This window comes from Ruditapes philippinarum, unplaced genomic scaffold (assembly GCF_026571515.1).
Source record: "Ruditapes philippinarum isolate M1 unplaced genomic scaffold, ASM2657151v2 ctg5376_1_1_1_1, whole genome shotgun sequence".
NCBI lineage: Eukaryota > Metazoa > Mollusca > Bivalvia > Venerida > Veneridae > Ruditapes > Ruditapes philippinarum.
Genome location: NW_026857840.1, coordinates 82,952 through 101,621, shown reverse-complemented (window position 1 = coordinate 101,621; position 18,670 = coordinate 82,952). Strand labels below are relative to the sequence as shown.

The window sequence follows — 18,670 nt, the reverse complement described above, 5'->3', positions numbered from 1 at the left end:
TTCATCATGAAAGATATTTAAAGGGTTTTTGTTTGTTTTGAGAAGTGAAAAAACTGTAATGCAAGTGAATCTTGTGGATTTTTTTTCTGTTTTTTATATGAAATATTTAGCTTATTCACGTTACTCATATATTTAAAAAGATACTTTTGTGTCTATTTATTTAAGAAATAATATATCCCAAACTGTGATTTTATTGCTCAATAACATCACTGTTTGGAGTTCGGATGCGGGGAATTATATCACGAGGGCGTAGCCCGAGTGATATAATGATGCGCACCCGAACGACAAACAGTGATGTTATCAAGCAATAAAATCACCGATTTGGATATATTATTTCGATTCTAACACGACATCAACAAATAAATGCTGCGGTACATGATAATTAGATAAACTGCGCCTGATTTGTTTCCGTACTTATTTTCAGCGCGTCACATTTTTAGTGGTTACGTCACGTGTATAACGATTACGTCACATATCTAAATATAGAACGTCAAACAGTGATTTTATAGCATAATAATACACACTTTCGGTTCTTCTATGTTCAATAGGGAAAAATGCGGATCGTGTTAGAATTATTTATTTATCACATAAACCGCGGCGCAGGAGTGTAATAAAGCCATTTAATAAAAACGATATTAACACTTTGACGTGACGTCATTTGCGATATATAGAAACATAGCGTTAAAGCGCGCTAATGTTAGCGTTACACTATAATCGCGTCATTGAAAACTTACTCATTTTAACAGTTTACTGTTCTTATTTTATATATGTGATAAAAAGAATATTGTATTCGTGTAGATTCAATACTAAATTTATTGAACTCGTTGAATAAAACAATATCATGCTCACCAGAGGCTTGCATGATATAATTTAATTCAACTCGTTCAATAAATTTAGTATTTAACTACACTCATTAATTCAATATCCTCTATTTATTTATTTATTTATTTGATGCCTATCAAGTAAAAAAACTCTTTGATTTTTAAAGATTTTACGCTAAAACATGCGTAAAAAAAATGAAACAAAAACGCCACATGCAAACAAAACATATTCACGATTTTATTTAAGTGAAGTAATGGTATCTGAATATTTGCAATAAAAACAATTGCAACAGATAATTTTATGTACATTTGCAAATCATACTTTTTAATGAACATAGAGGATATTCAAGTTTCTACTTTTAATACAGGATTTATTTTCATCGAGTGGTATGAAAATAAATATTTCATGAGTGACGTTAGCCACGAGTAATACAAAATGTATATGATATTTTTCATACCACAAGATGAAAATAAATCCTTATTTATAGAAAGAACTTGAATTTTCTGTTTATAATATACATTTTTCTCTTTTCTGACATCGCATTTAAAAAGACTGTCCCTTAAATTTTGTATATTGGCTGACTTAAGCCCAGCAAGACACCTGTGAAAATATGGAAAATATGTTTCACTGCAGTGAAAAAACGAAAAATATGCTTCACAGCAGTGAAACTATGGAAAATGAAAATACGCATTTTATTTCATCAATATTTCTCAATATTTCATTTAAAAGTATAAAATGAAAAACTTAACTGAGTCTCAGTCAATATTATATGTCATTTAAAAAATATTCAACAAATCTACATATACCTTCAAAAGCTCGTGAAGTTGAAATAATATAAAACACTTAATAACTGATTTATAATACTTTGGGTCGAAGTCAACCACGATTAAGGGCGTATGGGATACCAATATATTCGAGAAAGAGATAGTAATTAAAAGACTTTAAGCTGATAGGAAGACTTCCATATTCGTATGTTTTTTTACTAAATTTAATTTTTAATAAGTCCGTAAAGCCACATTATCCTTTCATCACTTAGACTTTACTTAACTAAAGACGCTTTCACCATTAAAATATATTATCAATCACATCCGTCTCTAAAAGTCGCGCTTTCCTGCCCTGTCATTGTTCATAGATGATGTCAGTCTTACTTACGTTAGTTTTAAGTCAACAAATTTTAAGCGTTACTTTACGTAAAAACTTACGAAATTCTTAATTACGCAAATTTTTAGTAAAACGCCTTTACGTAAAAAATCAGACGTAAGTTAAAACTTACGCAAATCTTAGACGTAAGTACGTTAGTAAAACGATGCCCTGGCGATATATTTTTCAGCTTTCTTGTTGGTGGATTACGTCAGGTGATCCTCCGTGCATTCTTTCAGACACGTGCCAACCTAGGACTGTCCACAAGGTTAGCCGAAAAGCTGCTGCAATTGAAATAATTAACAGGTCCTGGTGGGGTTCGAACCGACAACGTTAAGAGTATCAATCACAAAGACTTGCAGTTATCGACCATTACCACTTGACAATATAGATAAAAGGATTAATGTGTATGTATTGACATTTATCTATAGTAAATTCCGACGACGATGAATAAACATTTTATAAAACAAATTTAAATAGATATCCAGACTTTTCGTTACGTCGGAAGTATTAACAATAGTTTATTTAAAAAAAAAAACATACACTTTTAATTAAAATAGTCACAATGAATAAGTACAACCTGCTCCTGATCGGCTTTAGGTTATTTATATAAGAATAAGTTATTTTTAAAACAACGCAATTTTCTTTAAAGACCCATTATGCCCCGGACATGCTTTCATTTTAGTTTCTCAAATACTTTTTGGGATAGTTTCCAAAAAGCTACTCACTGGCCAATTACCTGAACCATCTTTTGCTTCTATATTGCCCTTTGGCAATCAGTACATTTATGGTGATTTAGTATTTTGTATGGAAGTTAAAAAACTGTTTTGTTTACATTTTGCTTCTTTGATTATTCATACAATCACATTCAGCACTTCTCTCTTTAGATAAACAACCAATATGCTGTTAGATTATAATACTTATGTTCCCAGAAAGGGGGAAACGTGTTTGTTGTTGCGGCACATTGTGCCTGTAATAATTAAAGGTAACTAAATAATAATAATATCAAATAATATCAAGATACATTTTCTTTAAATCAATTTTCGTAAAAGTGTCTTGAAACGTTCTTAAAATACTTTGGAATAGGAATTATGGTTCGTTCATATACACCTTGTTTAATGTATTGATAGGGTCATGTACATTGTCCGAAAGTAATTCAAAATTAACCTACATTGGTAAAATATCTTTTATAAACGTTCAGCAATCATTTTTGAATCTTAAGCAATAAAGTAAAGGTTGCGATTGTGAAAAGCGAATCTGGTATCACATATCCAATTTTTCAGAAGTTGCGGAATGGCCAAAATAAACCATGAGTAATTTGACATAAATTCCTACCATCTTCTTTCCCAAAGAGATTTAAAATCAACGTTTGATTCGGTAACTTCCTTGTTATGTTAACAGTCATGTAATGATATTAATGCGCATTTTGTATTGTTTTGTATATGACAGTGTCGAAATTTACATGGCACCCTGAGCCATGTATATTAAATAACGAAGCGTGCAAGAACGGAACGTGCTCACGTAATTTGGTCCATTTATAACGTAAGTTGTTTTCTTCCTTAAGGTACACCTGCCTTTGCGAGAAACCCTATTAACAGAATTATTGTTCAACATCATTTTCCGCCCAATGAAATCCCTTCAGTTTTTAAAAAAGTGCGCTCCCTACCGGTCGCTTTCTTTAGCTTTTTACAATTGTTAAAATTTCACTTAATAAACACTAACATATACGACGAACACGAAACTTGTCTGAGTGTCATTTTGAATACAAAATTGTGACTTTTGGGATTGACAGTGTTGTTGTGCACGCTCGACCCGTGTTTCTCCATGTAAAATTTATCAACAGTCTTAAATCTATACTTTAAATAACTCAGGTTTCCCGGAATGGCCTACATAATGTAGACGGAATCGGTTGGTTTGAGATAATTGGCGTCAAAGCGGAAGCGGTACGTCCCCATTCTTGAGATGCTAAGTATAGATTGGAGATTCACAAAATTACAGTTCTGTATGTTTCAGCCAAATGTGGTTTCTTGAGCCAATGTAACAATTTTGTAACTAGCTTTCTCATTGGCTATTGCGATCCCTGATATTCTACCCGTGCATTGTTGTTTTTGCACTTGCATGCTAATTTACAGCAGCAAGCCTCCAATTTCATGCTAATTTTTCTTGACATATTTGAAAATGTGTTTAAAAGTGAAATATTGTGAAGTTAAGAAGGAATTGAGTACATTTTTCTGAAGTTTCATTTTCTTAAAACATTGTGGCTCATCTAGAGGCATGCAGCTTTAAAAAATAGTGCGTTACTTATATCCTTCGAAGGAGAGCCCTGTACGCTTGACCTACTTTTTATAATATTAAATAGCAAGCATTACTCTGATTTAGTCATCCAATTAACCGGTTACATTTTATTCATCCCTGCAGTTGACTAAGAAAGTAGTCCCTACTCACGTGGTCATAAAATTTAACATGGCGATATCTTCACCGGTCAAAGTTCTGCAAATAAATTTCTTGACATGTTTTGCGGCCAAATCATCGCTAATTAATATCATTGGAAGTAATTCCTGTCAGGAATGTGTCTGTCACAATTTAAGCATCACTGCATTTTTATTACATTTGCGTAATGATTGTATATGGAGCAGAATTTGGGTATTTATTCGCTGTTTATTTTTCAATTTTCTGTTTATCTAATTTATATTCGTATTTCAATAAATTCTTATCTATAATCATATAAATTCAAATTGATTTAAACAATTTTAATTCTTACTTTTTAATTGCCAGTTAAACATTTGTATTTTGATACTGCAGAATCAATTGTTTCTACTTCTTGTTTAAACTACGTGATTAGATATTATGTTGCATACTTCTTCCTTTTCAATTTGAATAATTTAGTTTTAACTTATGATCTTGAACGTCCTTCCTTTTAAGAATACAAAGTGGGTTACATAACAATGAAATAAAATCTATACGAATGCACTTAGACGAATACGAACTGCAATAACACGAATACGAAATTACATTGAAATTCAAATTTATACATCTGGCCGGGAACCAATATTTCCGTACAAGTCCGTAATTTCTGACGGTGTAACCGTTGAAATATTCTCTTCAAAAAAATCCACGAAATCCAGGGTAGCACTCCACAGTTAATTTCAAGTTCTGCCGTCAATGCCCTACAAGCAATACGTCTAATAATTCTGATACCAAACTACACAACCTGGAAAAAGAAAACACATTTTGTTGAGAACATATATGACATAAGATTGCAAATATACAAAGAAATCATCCCATCTGCAATAGGCAGGCAGTCAAAAAAAGTTCATATTCATTCCGTTGAAGCCCAAAATCTACAGTGGCCCGAGACCCAAAACAACACATTTCGTCCATCTGGCAAAAAAGACCTGCAAATATACAGGGTAAAGGAACACCGTCTCTGCTTTAGCAACTCCCTTTACATGCAAAATATCACAAAGAAACTGGTGCTCAACCTTGTAGATTTTTTACTACTGCTAATAGTTTGTACCCCCCCCACCCCCACCCTTCTGTAAAATGACTTGTTTTTACCGTGCATGTTGTTTAAAAGCAATGTTTACAAAAAATGGCGGCCTTGACATCTATAATCAACAGCAAGTGATTTCTGGCCATGCTTTCGAATTTGCAAATGATTATATTAGATGTCACAAAAACAAATTTCATGCTGCAAATGCACTTTAAAGACAACCAGTCATTTAACTTTTTCCCTCATAAATATAGACGTATTTTGACGGCTTTTTGCCCCCCCCCCCCCCCTTTTTGAGGCATCAAACAGTGCAAAAATGCCCTATTTAGGCCCCCAACACTGTTTTTTATTTGAGAAATGTTGTTAAAAATGTGACCACTTTTCGGCGAAAAGCCTTTTACTCTATCTTAATTCATGGAGAAGTTGCAGCATTTTGAAATCAGTTTTGTTGGAAAAAAAAACAATGCAAAATAGTGATTTTGAGACGTTCCCATTGCCATGGTAACAGAAAATTTACGATTGAGCATGCTGTAACAGATGCCATGGTCAAGTCAACATTTGTGCCAAGTTTCATCAGTATTGAAGCATTTTTTATAGTTTCATAGCAGTTTGAACTTGTAACAGGAGGCTTTTCAATGAAAACTGCCATTTTTCACAATATGCTCATGGGGTAAAAGGTTAAATCCAGAATATTCACTATATCCAAGAAATCCTCCCTGGCCATTCGAAGCTGTGGCTTACATTACTGTGGTGTGCTACCTATAAACTTGGATTAAATCGCCGCGTAGCATTGTATCCTCACACCTTGTGCTCACGGAAAATACCGAAGCGATACATGAGTTATCTCCCGTCACTAAGGTTTTGCGCTAGAATTTTACAGCTAGGACACAGAAAGCAAATATTAATCACGTGGTTTCTAGTTTTTATTTGTTCTGCTGTTCTTCTTATTGAAATGAGTCAGTTTTATTTCGCTTAAGGTTGCTTAATGTTAATAATTTCATAAAGTTAGAATATGGATAAATCTCTATAACAACAATTCTTATAGCCTCTACATACAAATTTATTTTCAGTGTGAATCGAATGAGAATAAGAGTTGCACAAATACATTTGTAAGAAACAAGTTCGAGAAAACACACTTTCTTTTAAATAAGTAGAAATAACACATGTTAAAAACAAAAAGTAAATTTATTGGTATCTAATATTAAATTAAACGAATTAAGATGAAGTACTGGCATTGGCTTTAGAATATTACAACCTACTAAAACATAGTAAGAAAGAATAAATAAATATTTAAGTAAAGAACTTTGATTAACTCACAGATGAATCAAATTTGTAGGAATATGATTTAAACTTAAGCAAATGAAAACAACAAGTAGTCAAATGAATAAATACCCAAATTCTGCTCCATAATTGTACATTAGTGATGGGGCATGATGAAAAGTTCTAATGATGATTATCAGATTCATTATTTAAGTCACATCTTACTGCATGCAAAAACTATTTCTGCTTTGTTTCCATGGTTTTATTCATTAATGTGCGTTAAATGGAATGTTTCCTTATTCATCATGTTTCGAAGGTGTTATGTGATCGACGAACGACAACTCTGATTCGTGTCAGTTTAAGATTCAACCATAATGCTTTCCCTTTGATGGTTTTTGAGGAAACCTGATAAAAATTATATTCTGAATGTGAAAAAAGGCAATAGTCGGGTCATTTTTGTATACACCCTATAAGTGGGATTTGACCAAAGCGGCATACATCAAAATACATACAATACACCTTTAAATTATTTTAATATTGAATTTTATTTTTTTTAGTGAAAGGCCATTTATTTCTCAGATATGCTTTTATTTTTATTTCTTAAAAGCTCTTTATTTTGATCCCCCATTATAAATTCCAAAAAGTTACTCATTTATCTAATTTCCTTATCCATCTTTCGCTTCGGTCCATTTTCCCTAGGCAATTAGTACAGTTCCAGTGATTTTGGTATTTTGTATGGAAATGGAAATACTAATTTGTTTAATACATTTTACTATTGTTACTACAAATAACGTCAAGTTCGGCGCTAATTTCTTTATGTTACAAACATCTTACTTGTCTAAAACAAAATTTATAGTTACAAAACTGACAATGGCCATAAATTTTCTAAAGTAACAAAAATTTAATTTTTTCTAGGGCATAATATGCCTTTAAGGAATGTTTAGATATTCACAATTCATATGAATATTTGAATGTTTCTAGCAAAATTAATTAAGTTAGCAATCGATAGTTACTGTTATTCTTAGCATGATTTGAGTGCAAATATTTTCATTTTTGGGTAATTTTGCGCAGTAAAAATTATCATTCTTGGGAAACGGGGTGAGGGATTGACACCGGTCTACATCTAATGGTACAAAAATGTCGGAAAATATTTCCTAACACGTCATGTCTAAATCTCAGTGTGGTGCCATAAACAAAACAAAAAACTTGAGCGTCTTCATTGTTTTATGATAATGATTTTCAATAAAACCTGAATGCATAGACATCTGGTCATTTATTTTACAAATATAATTTTTATTTACATTTTGCTAAATATCACAGATATTTATTTAAAAGAAATTTTTAGCACTTTAAGTAAACTGTCCAACATCACTTGCATAAATTAAATTAACCTTCCGCTCGAAAATAAAGACCGCCTTAACCAATTTAACACTACACAATTTTGAGTAATGAGTACATCTGTACTTGCTGCAGCCTTTGCCAGCAGCAAAGAGTTAGGCCAGCCTGCAGGCTCTTTACTGTTGGCTGACAAGCTGACAAGATTTTCTTAATATCTACAAAATGTATAATAAACAGTTCGAAAAAAGAAATGGAACCAAGTAGGTTTAAGGCTCTCAGAATCTTGCATAATAGCCTTGTATTCGGAGCAGTCCTGAAACTGTCCTGATATGGATACAGTTGAACGCGTATTTTTTGGAAAGGATCAGTAAAGTAGGTCTAGACTACAGCAAGCGACGGATCGATATCAGCAACGAAGCGACCAAGCCAACAAGATATGTACTTCTCAAACCAGGTACTGAAATAGACAAAATTTGAAACAAAATCATTTAGAATATAGAAACAAGAGTTTGTTTTCCCCTGTTTTTGTGCTAAACGATAACGTTCAGCTCTCAATCAGTCAATGGCCAGGGAACTTTTATGAGATTGAAAAATTCCTAATTCTAAACTTAACTAAAGTGAGCTGAACAGTATGTACCTAGAGTGAAAAATATTTTATTATTTTGAATGAAAAAGTTTCGTGTCGACTGAACATTTTTAAAAATCATTGGAGTGACCAGTCCTTGAATAGACTATTTCATTATAATTAAGTGGAAAGTAATTCTTAGCGCGGAGAGTACTTAATAATACGGACGTATCATTTCGTAATTATAGAACGCACATTATTTCTGAGAACATTAATGAGTAGGACTCCTTTGAAATTTGCAATACTTTGTTATCTATGATTAACAGTACTACCTAAACGTGTATAGTATTTACAAGAGGTACTTAATAACGTGAAACAAAATGTTGATACAACAGTGAATAGTACTGTATCATTTAGAATTAAATCTCCAGTTCTCTCGACCTAAATTATTGTTTGCAAAGTTCTTCTGAATCGGTTTATTCAAATAATTGAAATAAGTATCAAATTCAAGAATAAATCTATATTTTTGTTTATCTTACATGACTTTTTTATACGTCGGTCCAATTACAACTTGGCAACTGAAGGCAACATGTTGCGGTTGATAAATCTATCACATACGTTTTATTACAGCTTTAAGATAACCTGTGAATGTACCTACCATTGGAACCTAGTGCTGGATCATTTATTATGCAGAGTCCACTTCCTGGGACGCAGTTATTGCTCGGGTTAGTTGTACCAGTTGATGTTGAGGTAGAAACCGACACTGACGCTGTTGCAATAACAGAGCTGCTACTAACAGATGCTGATATTGTTGCTGAGTTTGATACTGGCACTGAGACAGAGCTCGATGCTAACAATGTACTTGAGGTCGAAACTGATACTGTAGTGGAGCTAAATATTGACCCTGTTGCTGACGTTGAAGAAATTAAACTTGTCTGTAGTGGTGTTGAAAAAAGAGAAGTAGAAACTTGTGACGAAGTGGAAGGGTATAACCCATTGGATGATACCGAAGGACTGGAAGGTATCAAACTGCTAGATAAATAATGGGAACCTGATGGGTTCAAGATAGAGGACGAGGTAAATGAGCTTGCAAATGTCGAACTGCTAGATAGGGAATCGGAGCTAGATGGATTCAAGGTATAGGACGTGGATAATGAGTTTGAAGGAAGCAAACTGCTAGATAAGGAATGTGACGAAGATGGGTTTATGACAGAGGTCATTGATAATGAGCTTGAAGGAATTAAACTGCTGCTAAATAAGGAATGGGCGGTAGGATTCAAAACAAAGGATGATGTTGAACTTGACGGAATCAAACTATTTGATACTGAATGTGAACTTGAAGGATTCAAAGCAAAAGATGATGTTGAACTTGAATAAATCAAGCTGTTTGATACTAAATGTGAACTTGAAGGATTCAAAGCAAAGGATGATGTTGAACTTGAAAAAATCAAACTATTGGATACTGAATGTGAACTTGAAGGATTCAAAGCAAAGGATGATGTTGAGCTTGAATAAATCAAGCTGTTAGAAACTAAATTTGAGCTTGAAGGATTCAAAACAAAGGATGATGTTGAACTTGAATGAATCAAACTGTTGGATACTGAATGTGAACTTGAAGGCTTCAAAGCAAAGGATGGAGATGAGCTTGAATATATAAAACTGTTGGATAGAAATGGTGAGCTGGAAGGACTCCAAACAAATGATGATGATAATGATGTAAGTGTAGTCAATCTATTGGATACCGATTGTGAGGTATACTGCATCGACGTTGCCAAAGATGATTTCCAATTGTAATTACTTGATGACGAGCTAGACGGATTATAGCTATATTGCATCGACGAAGTAATAGACGGTTTCCGGCTGTATTGCATCGACGATGCCAAAGATGGGCTCCAATTGTAATTACTTGATGCCGCGCTAGACGGATTATAGCTATATTGCATCGACGAAGCCATAGACGGATTCCAGCTGTATTGCATCGACGATGATAAAGATGGGTTCCAATTGTAATTACTTGATGCTGCACTAGACGGGTTATTGCTATATTGCATCGACGAAGTCATAGACGGATTCCAGCTGTATTGCATCGACGATGCCAAAGATGGGTTCCAATTGTAATTACTTGATGCTGCACTAGACGGGTTATTGCTATATTGCATCGACGAAGCCATAGACGGATTCCAGCTGTATTGCATCGACGATGTCAAAGATGGGTTCCAATTGTAATTACTTGATGCTGCAATAGACGGGTTATTGTTATATTGCATCGACGAAGCCATAGATGGATTCCAGCTGTACTGCATAGATGATGTCAAAGATGGGTTCCAATTGTAATTACTTGATGACGCGCTAGACGGGTTATTGCTATATTGCATCGATGAAGCCATAGACGGATTCAAGCTGTATTGCATCGACGATGCCAAAGATGGGTTCCAATTGTAGTTACTTGTTGACGCGCTGGACGGTTTATTGCTATATTGCATCGATGAAGCCATAGATGGATTCCAGCTGTATTGTATGGACGATGCCAATGATGGGTTCCAGTTGTTATTACTAAATGCTGCACTAGACGGTTTATTGCTATATTGCATCGACGAAGCCATAGATGGATTCCAGCTGTATTGCATCGACGATAATAAAGATGGGTTCCAATTGTAATTACTTGATGCTGCACTAGACGGGTTATTGCTATATTGCATCGACGAAGCCATAGATGGATTCCAGCTGTATTGCATCGACGATGCCAAAGATGGGTTCCAATTGTAGTTACTTGATGACGCGCTAGACGGGTTATTGCTATATTGCATCGACGAAGCCATAGATGGATTCCAGCTGTATTGCATCGACGATAATAAAGAAGGGTTCCAATTGTAATTACTTGATGCTGCACTAGACGGGTTATTGTTATATTGCATCGACGAAGCCATAGATGGATTCCAGCTGTATTGCATTGACGATGCCAATAATGGGTTCCAGTTGTAATTACTAAATGCTGAACTAGACGGTTTATTGCTATATTGCATCGACGAAGCCATAGATGGATTCCAGCTGTATTGCATAGACGATGTCAAAGATGGGTTCCAATTGTAATTACTTGCTGCTGCAATAGACGGGTTATTGTTATATTGCATCGACGAAGCCATAGATGGATTCCAGCTGTATTGCATCGACGATATCAATGATGGGTTCCAGTTGTAATTACTAAATGCTGCACTGGACGGTTTATTGCTATACTGCATCGACGAGGCCATAGATGGATTCCAGCTGTATTGCATCGACGATGCCAAAGATGGGTTCCAATTGTAGTTACTTGATAACGCGCGAGAAGGTTTATTGCTATACTGCATCGATGAAGCTGGAGACGGATTCCAGCTGTATTGCATCGACGATGATAAAGATGGGCTCCATTTGTTATTATTTGATGACGCACTAGAAGGAGTTTTGCTATATTGCATCGACGAAGCCATAGACGGATTCCAGCTGTATTGCATCGACGATGATAAAGAGGGGTTCCAATTGTAATTACTTGATGCTGCACTAGACGGTTTATTGCTATATTGCATCGATGAAGTCATAGACTGATTCCAACTGTATGGCATCGACGATTGCACCGTTGATGATTTCGTTGGACTTATAATGGCTAACTGACTTGAGGTTATAGACAAATACCAGTTTATTGATGTTGCTGAGGGTGCTGCTGAAGGGTTTAATACTGAAGACGACCCAAAACTCGACCAGAGTTGATTCCCGTGGACAGTTACAACTGAAAAAAAATCAAATTGTTGAAAGTTAGATTAGTATACAGTATAAAATTATCGGGTGAAATCAGTTGTAAAATTAATGGATTAAGCTTGATGTTTGTTAAGATATTATATCATCTGTTCAAGCTAATTATAAACAATGTAATACATAGTCAGGGTGTTCATAGTTAATTATGTAAAACTATATTAACCTGCTGAATTTTTGGAATGGACCTGCCAAGCTTTGCATTTGGAACAATCCATTCAAATGTTGAAGTATTTCAATATCAATATACATGTACCAACAGTATTGAACCTGCATGGATGTGCAAACTGACCTAGTTATTTACTCGTGTCAAAATGTAATCAATCTTGGTTAACCAGCACGGGTTTTATTCTGAATTTAAAGCACACATGAAATATTAAACAAATTTCAAATATATAAAAGACTGCAGTTTACATTGTTTTGGAGAGGAAGGAGGATTTTAGAGAGGGTAGGATGGTAGTGACCAATCAACGTGCCGAACATCTGTGACTTATGTACGTAGGACGGAAGGGCCATTGCAACTTCATGAATTCCCGATTTCATCTTTATGAATTCACAATTTAAACTTCGTGAATTCCCGTTTTCAACATATGGAATTCACGAATTCACAATTTCAGTTTCATGAATTCACGACTTCAACTTCACGAATTCACGATTTCAACTTCATGAATTCACGATTTCAACTCCAGGAATTCAACTTCGTGAATTCACGACTTCAACTTCACAAATTCACGATTTCAACTTCATAAATTCACGATTTCAACTTCACGAATTCACGATTTCAACTTCACGAATTCAACTTCGTGAATTCACGATTTCAACTTCCCGAATTCACGATTTAAGCTTCACGAATTCACGATTTTAACTTCACGATTTCAACTTCAGAAATCGTGAATTCGTGAAGTTGAAATCGTAGATTCTTAAAGTTGAAATCGTGAATTCATAAACTTGAAATCGTGAATTTGTGATGTTGAAATCGTGAATAAAAATAATTCACATCGTGAATTCACGAAGTTGAATTCGTAAAGTTGAAACCGTGAATTCATGAAGTTGAAATCGTGAATTCGTGATGTTGAAATCGAGAATTCATGCAGCCGAAATCGGGAATTCATGAAGTTGAAATGTCCCCAATGGTCTTTTGTACTTATGTGTACGATTACCTACGTGAGTGCATAAAATTGATCATTACGTTTTGTTCTTTGTGCCATATTTCTCGAACTTAAAATAGAAAAAAAGTTGAAAGTTACACAGCTATGATGACTTTTGTATTTGAATTTCTTTTTATTACTTGCACATCGTACGCTTAATGAATCTCATTTAAAAACTAAAATCATAAGAACCAGTTTATAAAATTTGTTATGCGCATGCTTCACTTCAAAACAGACTTAACTTTTTAAACGAAAAATTAACATCGACCTGAACAAATCGGTAAAAGGAAAACAACGGAAAATATCATTTACATATATTTTACACTACGAACAATTCATCCCGTTTTCAATCATATATATCAATTGGCAATTATTTTTCTGGAAAGCGTTCCACTATATCATGTTTCGAAAAATAGTAACAGTAAACACTAAAGCTACAATATCACACTGCTAGTATTATATGACAGAAAGAACCATGTACGAAACACCTCGCAGAAATCAAACAATTAAACAAATCTTTCACGGCTTCATAAAACCTCTCGCATGTTTGTTTTTTTAAGAAGCAAACTTGATTTAATTATTGATCGACGATTAGACAAAACGGTGTAGGGAAAAAAACTTTTCTGAGGCGCATGTCTGAATAATCAAGGGAGGTGATACATGTAAAACCGATAGAGAGGATTCAGGTATGTCGGAAAATCTATTATCTAACTAAAACAGATTGTCTTTTCAACTTCTCAAGTAGCAGTCACTTTTCTGCGGATATTTCGAACAAATCGTAATACACTGTAGGTACAAAAAGCAGTACAACTGGTTGAATTATGTCATTTGATGGAAAATCGAATGCATCAGGGGACACAATCCATCAAAAACGCTTACAAAAAAGATGTACAATTTGTTATTTTTCCATATCAGCAAACAATAACCACAGATAATGTTAGAAAGTAATGTGCTACAATGTAAGCATGTAGTTAAAAGGTGCAAAAATAGATGACTTCAAATATATTTTTCAAAAGTAAAAGTATTGGGCAACGTCTGCAATTTGTTTACCGAAAGTAGAAAGGGGTGTGCTTGATTACATAATTCTGAGTTAAATTCTCAGAACAATGTTCTTTAAACACGAAAATATGCCAGTGTACATGTCCAGAAATACCCGAACTCGCTATAGCATTCTTGAATATGTTAAAAAAAATGAAAACGTGAAAAAAAAAAAATCTTACCTATCATGACGATGAAAACGAGACTGGAATATGACGTCATGTTGACTTGTATTTGCTGCAGCCTGTAAGATACGTTCAAATAACCAATAAATATTATTATCAAGATGTAAATTTTGCAAACACATAAGTTGAATACTGAATCAGAAAATCAGGCGTGAAAATGCCTTACTCTCAAATACAACGGAAATAATATTATATGGAGGCCTTGACTCATTTTTGTTGTTGGTTGAAACAGAATTTATTTTACATCGATTGTTTGGTAGCGTAAAGCTTATAGACACACTCTCCTGCTTTCTGGAACCAACCAATACCGAGCAATGAGTGTAAAGTTTCTTGCTCAAGGTAACAACGACTCCCCCCTGACAGGGTTCAAACACACGCGGGTAGCGATCCTAATATAACTAGTCCGACGCGTTAACAACACGAACAGGCCGCTATTGTTGATGTTTGATGATGTTGTTGTAAGTCTATCGGTGTTGTTGTTGTTTTTGTTTGTTGTTGTTGTTTTGTGTTTTTTGTGTGCTTTCTTTTGTTCGTTAAAAATTCTATTTCGGTTAAAGAGTAATCAAGCACGATTCCAGCAAATGCGATACGTTTTTACACGAAATGGATGCTTTCAATAGAATTTAATAAGAGGAAACGCAATTTTGTTTACTCCCTGCGAGACAGTATTTTGTGTTGTTGACATTATTGTTATTGATATTATTGATGTTTATTGCACAGAGTGATTTATGAAAGTTGATAACACAATGACGGCGCTCCATATTTGTGAGATAATAGCTTTTTAATTTATTAATAAAATCTGTTAAGTACAAGTTATAAATAGGTAGATAAGTAGAAGTAATAACTTTTTCAACTATTTGAATTCATTGTTGTTGATAAAATATTGTTTTTAAGGTTTTACTGGATGAATTACTTTCTCAATATTGAAGAGCTTAACTATCTTAACGATATTGTAGGAGTGTTATAGGAGTATTACATGATTTGATGATTTCTTATTCTCACAGCCAGACCTTGTAGCGTCACCCGTCACGTGACATAATTTAAGACATTGTCTTGTCGTACCAGATACACGTGTATTAAGCCTTTACTTCATATTGACGTCTTTTCACGCCTTTTCATCCCCCACCCCGCTTTTTGAGGCCTTAAGTGGTGCAAAAATGTCCTATTTAGACCCCAAACACTTGTTTTTGTTTAAGAAATGTTGTTGAAAAGGTGATCACCTTTTCGGCGCCGTCCCCTAGCAAAAAGATACATCAGGGGGCGCCAGAAGGGAGATAAGCCCCCTTCTGCTTAGGGGTTCGAAGGGGACAGCAGCCACCACATCGCCAAGAAAATTTTGGACTTTTGAGAGGCAAAAATTAGCCCAAGTTCGATCTTAAGGTAACGTGTAACTAACGCTGAAAAGCTTTTGACTCTATCTCAATCCATTGAGAAGTTGCAGCACTTTGAAATCAGTTTTGATGGAAAAAATCAACGCAAAATAGTGATTTTGGGCAATTGTGAGTGTCCCTTTGGTGCCATGGTGACAGGAAATTTAAGTTTGAGTATGCCGTTCTATGGCTATGGCCTAGTCAACATTTGTGCCAAGTTTGATTAATATTGAAGCATGTTTTATAGTTTCAAAGCAATTTGAACTTGTAACAGGAGGCTTTTCAATAAAAACAGCCATTTTTCACAAAATGCTCTTGCAGTAATGGATTGAGACATCAAACTTTCGTTAAATCGCGTGATCATCTGTAACATGCTGTAACAAGACTGTCAAAATTTAGTATTAGACAAAAAAATACGAATATTTCGAAATATTCCCGATTTCCATTTTAAGCGCATATATTTGGTTAAGTACGGTACAATTTTTTGTACTTTACATTGGGAAAACGAAATGATCGAGTTGCTTCCAAATACTTACTCGACAATTAGATATATAATAAACGCGATACAAAGTCAAGGAGGTCCAATAATATGTCCTTGATTGAATACTGTACTATCGAGGGTGACCTTTTGGCAGATCTCGACGGACATAATTGTTTGTTGTTTTTTCTGTTAAGTTATAAATGTTTTAATCCAGATTTACAGAAGGTAGGGGTTAAAAGATATTTAACCCTGTTTAAAATTACTATTGTTATTGGTAGCCAATATAGGCAACCTTTTAATGTATCTAATTTTATCTACAGTCCACGAGAAAACGAATTGGACCTCAGTTTAAAGCCTCGTCGGAAAACAGAAAAAGCAATACAAATGTATTTGTATTAAATAATGTCTAGACGGTAATTACATGTACATGTATACGTGCAAAAAAAACCGGCCTTGAAAATTGTTTGCGTATCCGGTGATAAGTCAAAAGCTTTATTGCAATGAATAATGCGTCATGAATTGGTTCCTGTTTTCTTTACACATACATGAAAGAAAAGTTAGTTAGACTGAGCCCCAGATGTCCGCCCACTTAGCTCAAAAAGAGAGACCATAGGGTGCGTAGTCCAGGGGTCGTAGGTTTGATCCTCTCGCCAAACGTACTATCTCTGTGACAATGATCTCGGACAAAGAATCTTATGGTCATATTTGCCCCTCGCCGTCACTGATTTAGAAATCATGTTGGATAAGAAGTCAGTTTCTTGCGGAGAAATTGAAAATAACTGGTTAGATATCTTGGAAATTACACGATACAACGAAAACACGTAGTTATTCGTATGACACAAAAGGCTGCAGAAAACATTCTATTACCATTAAATACAGCGAATAAGTTATGAGCGAAAAGAGAAAATTACTTCCGATTAAGTTTGTATATTTGCCTCAAAACGAGGCGCATTGTAAAACGAGCCATACGCGTCTTCTTCTCAATAGCAGTATGACTAATGTTTTAACATTAAAAATGTTGTATATGATATGATGCATCACTTGAAAAATATATGAGCCGCGCCATGACAAAACCAACGACCAGCATGCGCAGGCTGGTCTGGATCCATGCTGGTCGCAAACGCAATATGTTGGTTTTGTCATGACACAGCTCATATAATTTTCCGTTTCTTTTTAATAGAACCACATTGGGCAGTTCCGATCACCGAAGCATTATAGTCGTTATAAAAAAATCTTCATTTTTATAATTTCTAGCGTTTTTTTTCTTTTATTTTTTATTCATTTTTTTTCAATTTGTAATATTACTATTTATATTTTTTAACATGTTATATTATAAGTTATAAAGATTTTATATACAGTTTATATGGCTGATATAAAATGATATTTGTATATATAACCCGAGCCGCTAAGCGATGGTTATATTGCAAACAATCGTTTATAGTCGGTGAATAACCTGTCAAGAATATTTTTAACAAATTTATGATACAGCATATTTCGTTTTTTTTAAAGATATATTTTTCATATATCGACAGCAGCCGTGAAATTTGGAAATTCACAAAAAGTCGAATAATATAATTATGAAAATATCACCAGTTGGGTGAAAAAAATATCCAAAATCACGTTTTTCACATAAATCCGTCAAAACACTGTCTTTTTAAAAAAAAATAAAATGTTCCTTTGGTACTGTAGTTAAAGTCTTAAAATCTTTTAAATTTAGAAGAAAAAAATAAAATAAAATATATAAATAGATAAATGATTAACCTTTTGTAAGTTAAAAGGCACAGCGCCGTTTCTCTCGGTTTGGTGTAAAAGAAAAAATCAATTGATATGATGGTCTTTTTAATTAAATGACATGACATTTCTAACTACATGTAATATGTTCTTAAGTGTTTACAACAATATTGATCCTGACATTCTACGAGAACGACTTAACACCCCGTCTGTTACTAAAACACTGTCAAACATATTATTTTCTGACCCTGTGAACAATAAAAGAACAAGATTAAGTCAATATGTAAACAGTTGCTTGCCTGTTACAGATCAA

General features: G+C 34.2%; 1 protein-coding gene across 1 annotated transcript; it reads right to left on the bottom strand.

Annotated features, from left to right (window-relative positions):
* Nucleotides 1-7,985: 7,985 nt before the first annotated feature.
* Nucleotides 7,986-18,410, bottom strand: LOC132751196 (serine-rich adhesin for platelets-like). The gene is made up of 4 exons (XM_060741333.1): nucleotides 18,388-18,410; nucleotides 14,773-14,834; nucleotides 9,277-12,381; nucleotides 7,986-8,510 (listed from the first exon to the last, which is right to left on the bottom strand). The coding sequence occupies exons 2-4, from the start codon at nucleotides 14,810-14,812 to the stop codon at nucleotides 8,437-8,439; spliced, it is 3,219 nt and encodes a 1,072-aa protein (XP_060597316.1). The 5' UTR covers nucleotides 14,813-14,834; nucleotides 18,388-18,410; the 3' UTR covers nucleotides 7,986-8,436.
* Nucleotides 18,411-18,670: the final 260 nt, after the last annotated feature.

Excerpts from the sequence above, each read along its gene's own strand:
- LOC132751196 (XM_060741333.1), bottom strand. The coding sequence starts at position 14,812 with ATGACGTCATATTCCAGTCTCGTTTTCATCGTCATGATAG. Across the intron at positions 12,382-14,772 it reads CGTTTTCATCGTCATGATAG|TTGTAACTGTCCACGGGAAT; the intron begins GTAAGATTTTTT and ends ATTTTTTTTCAG. Across the intron at positions 8,511-9,276 it reads TCCAGCACTAGGTTCCAATG|TACCTGGTTTGAGAAGTACA; the intron begins GTAGGTACATTC and ends TGTCTATTTCAG.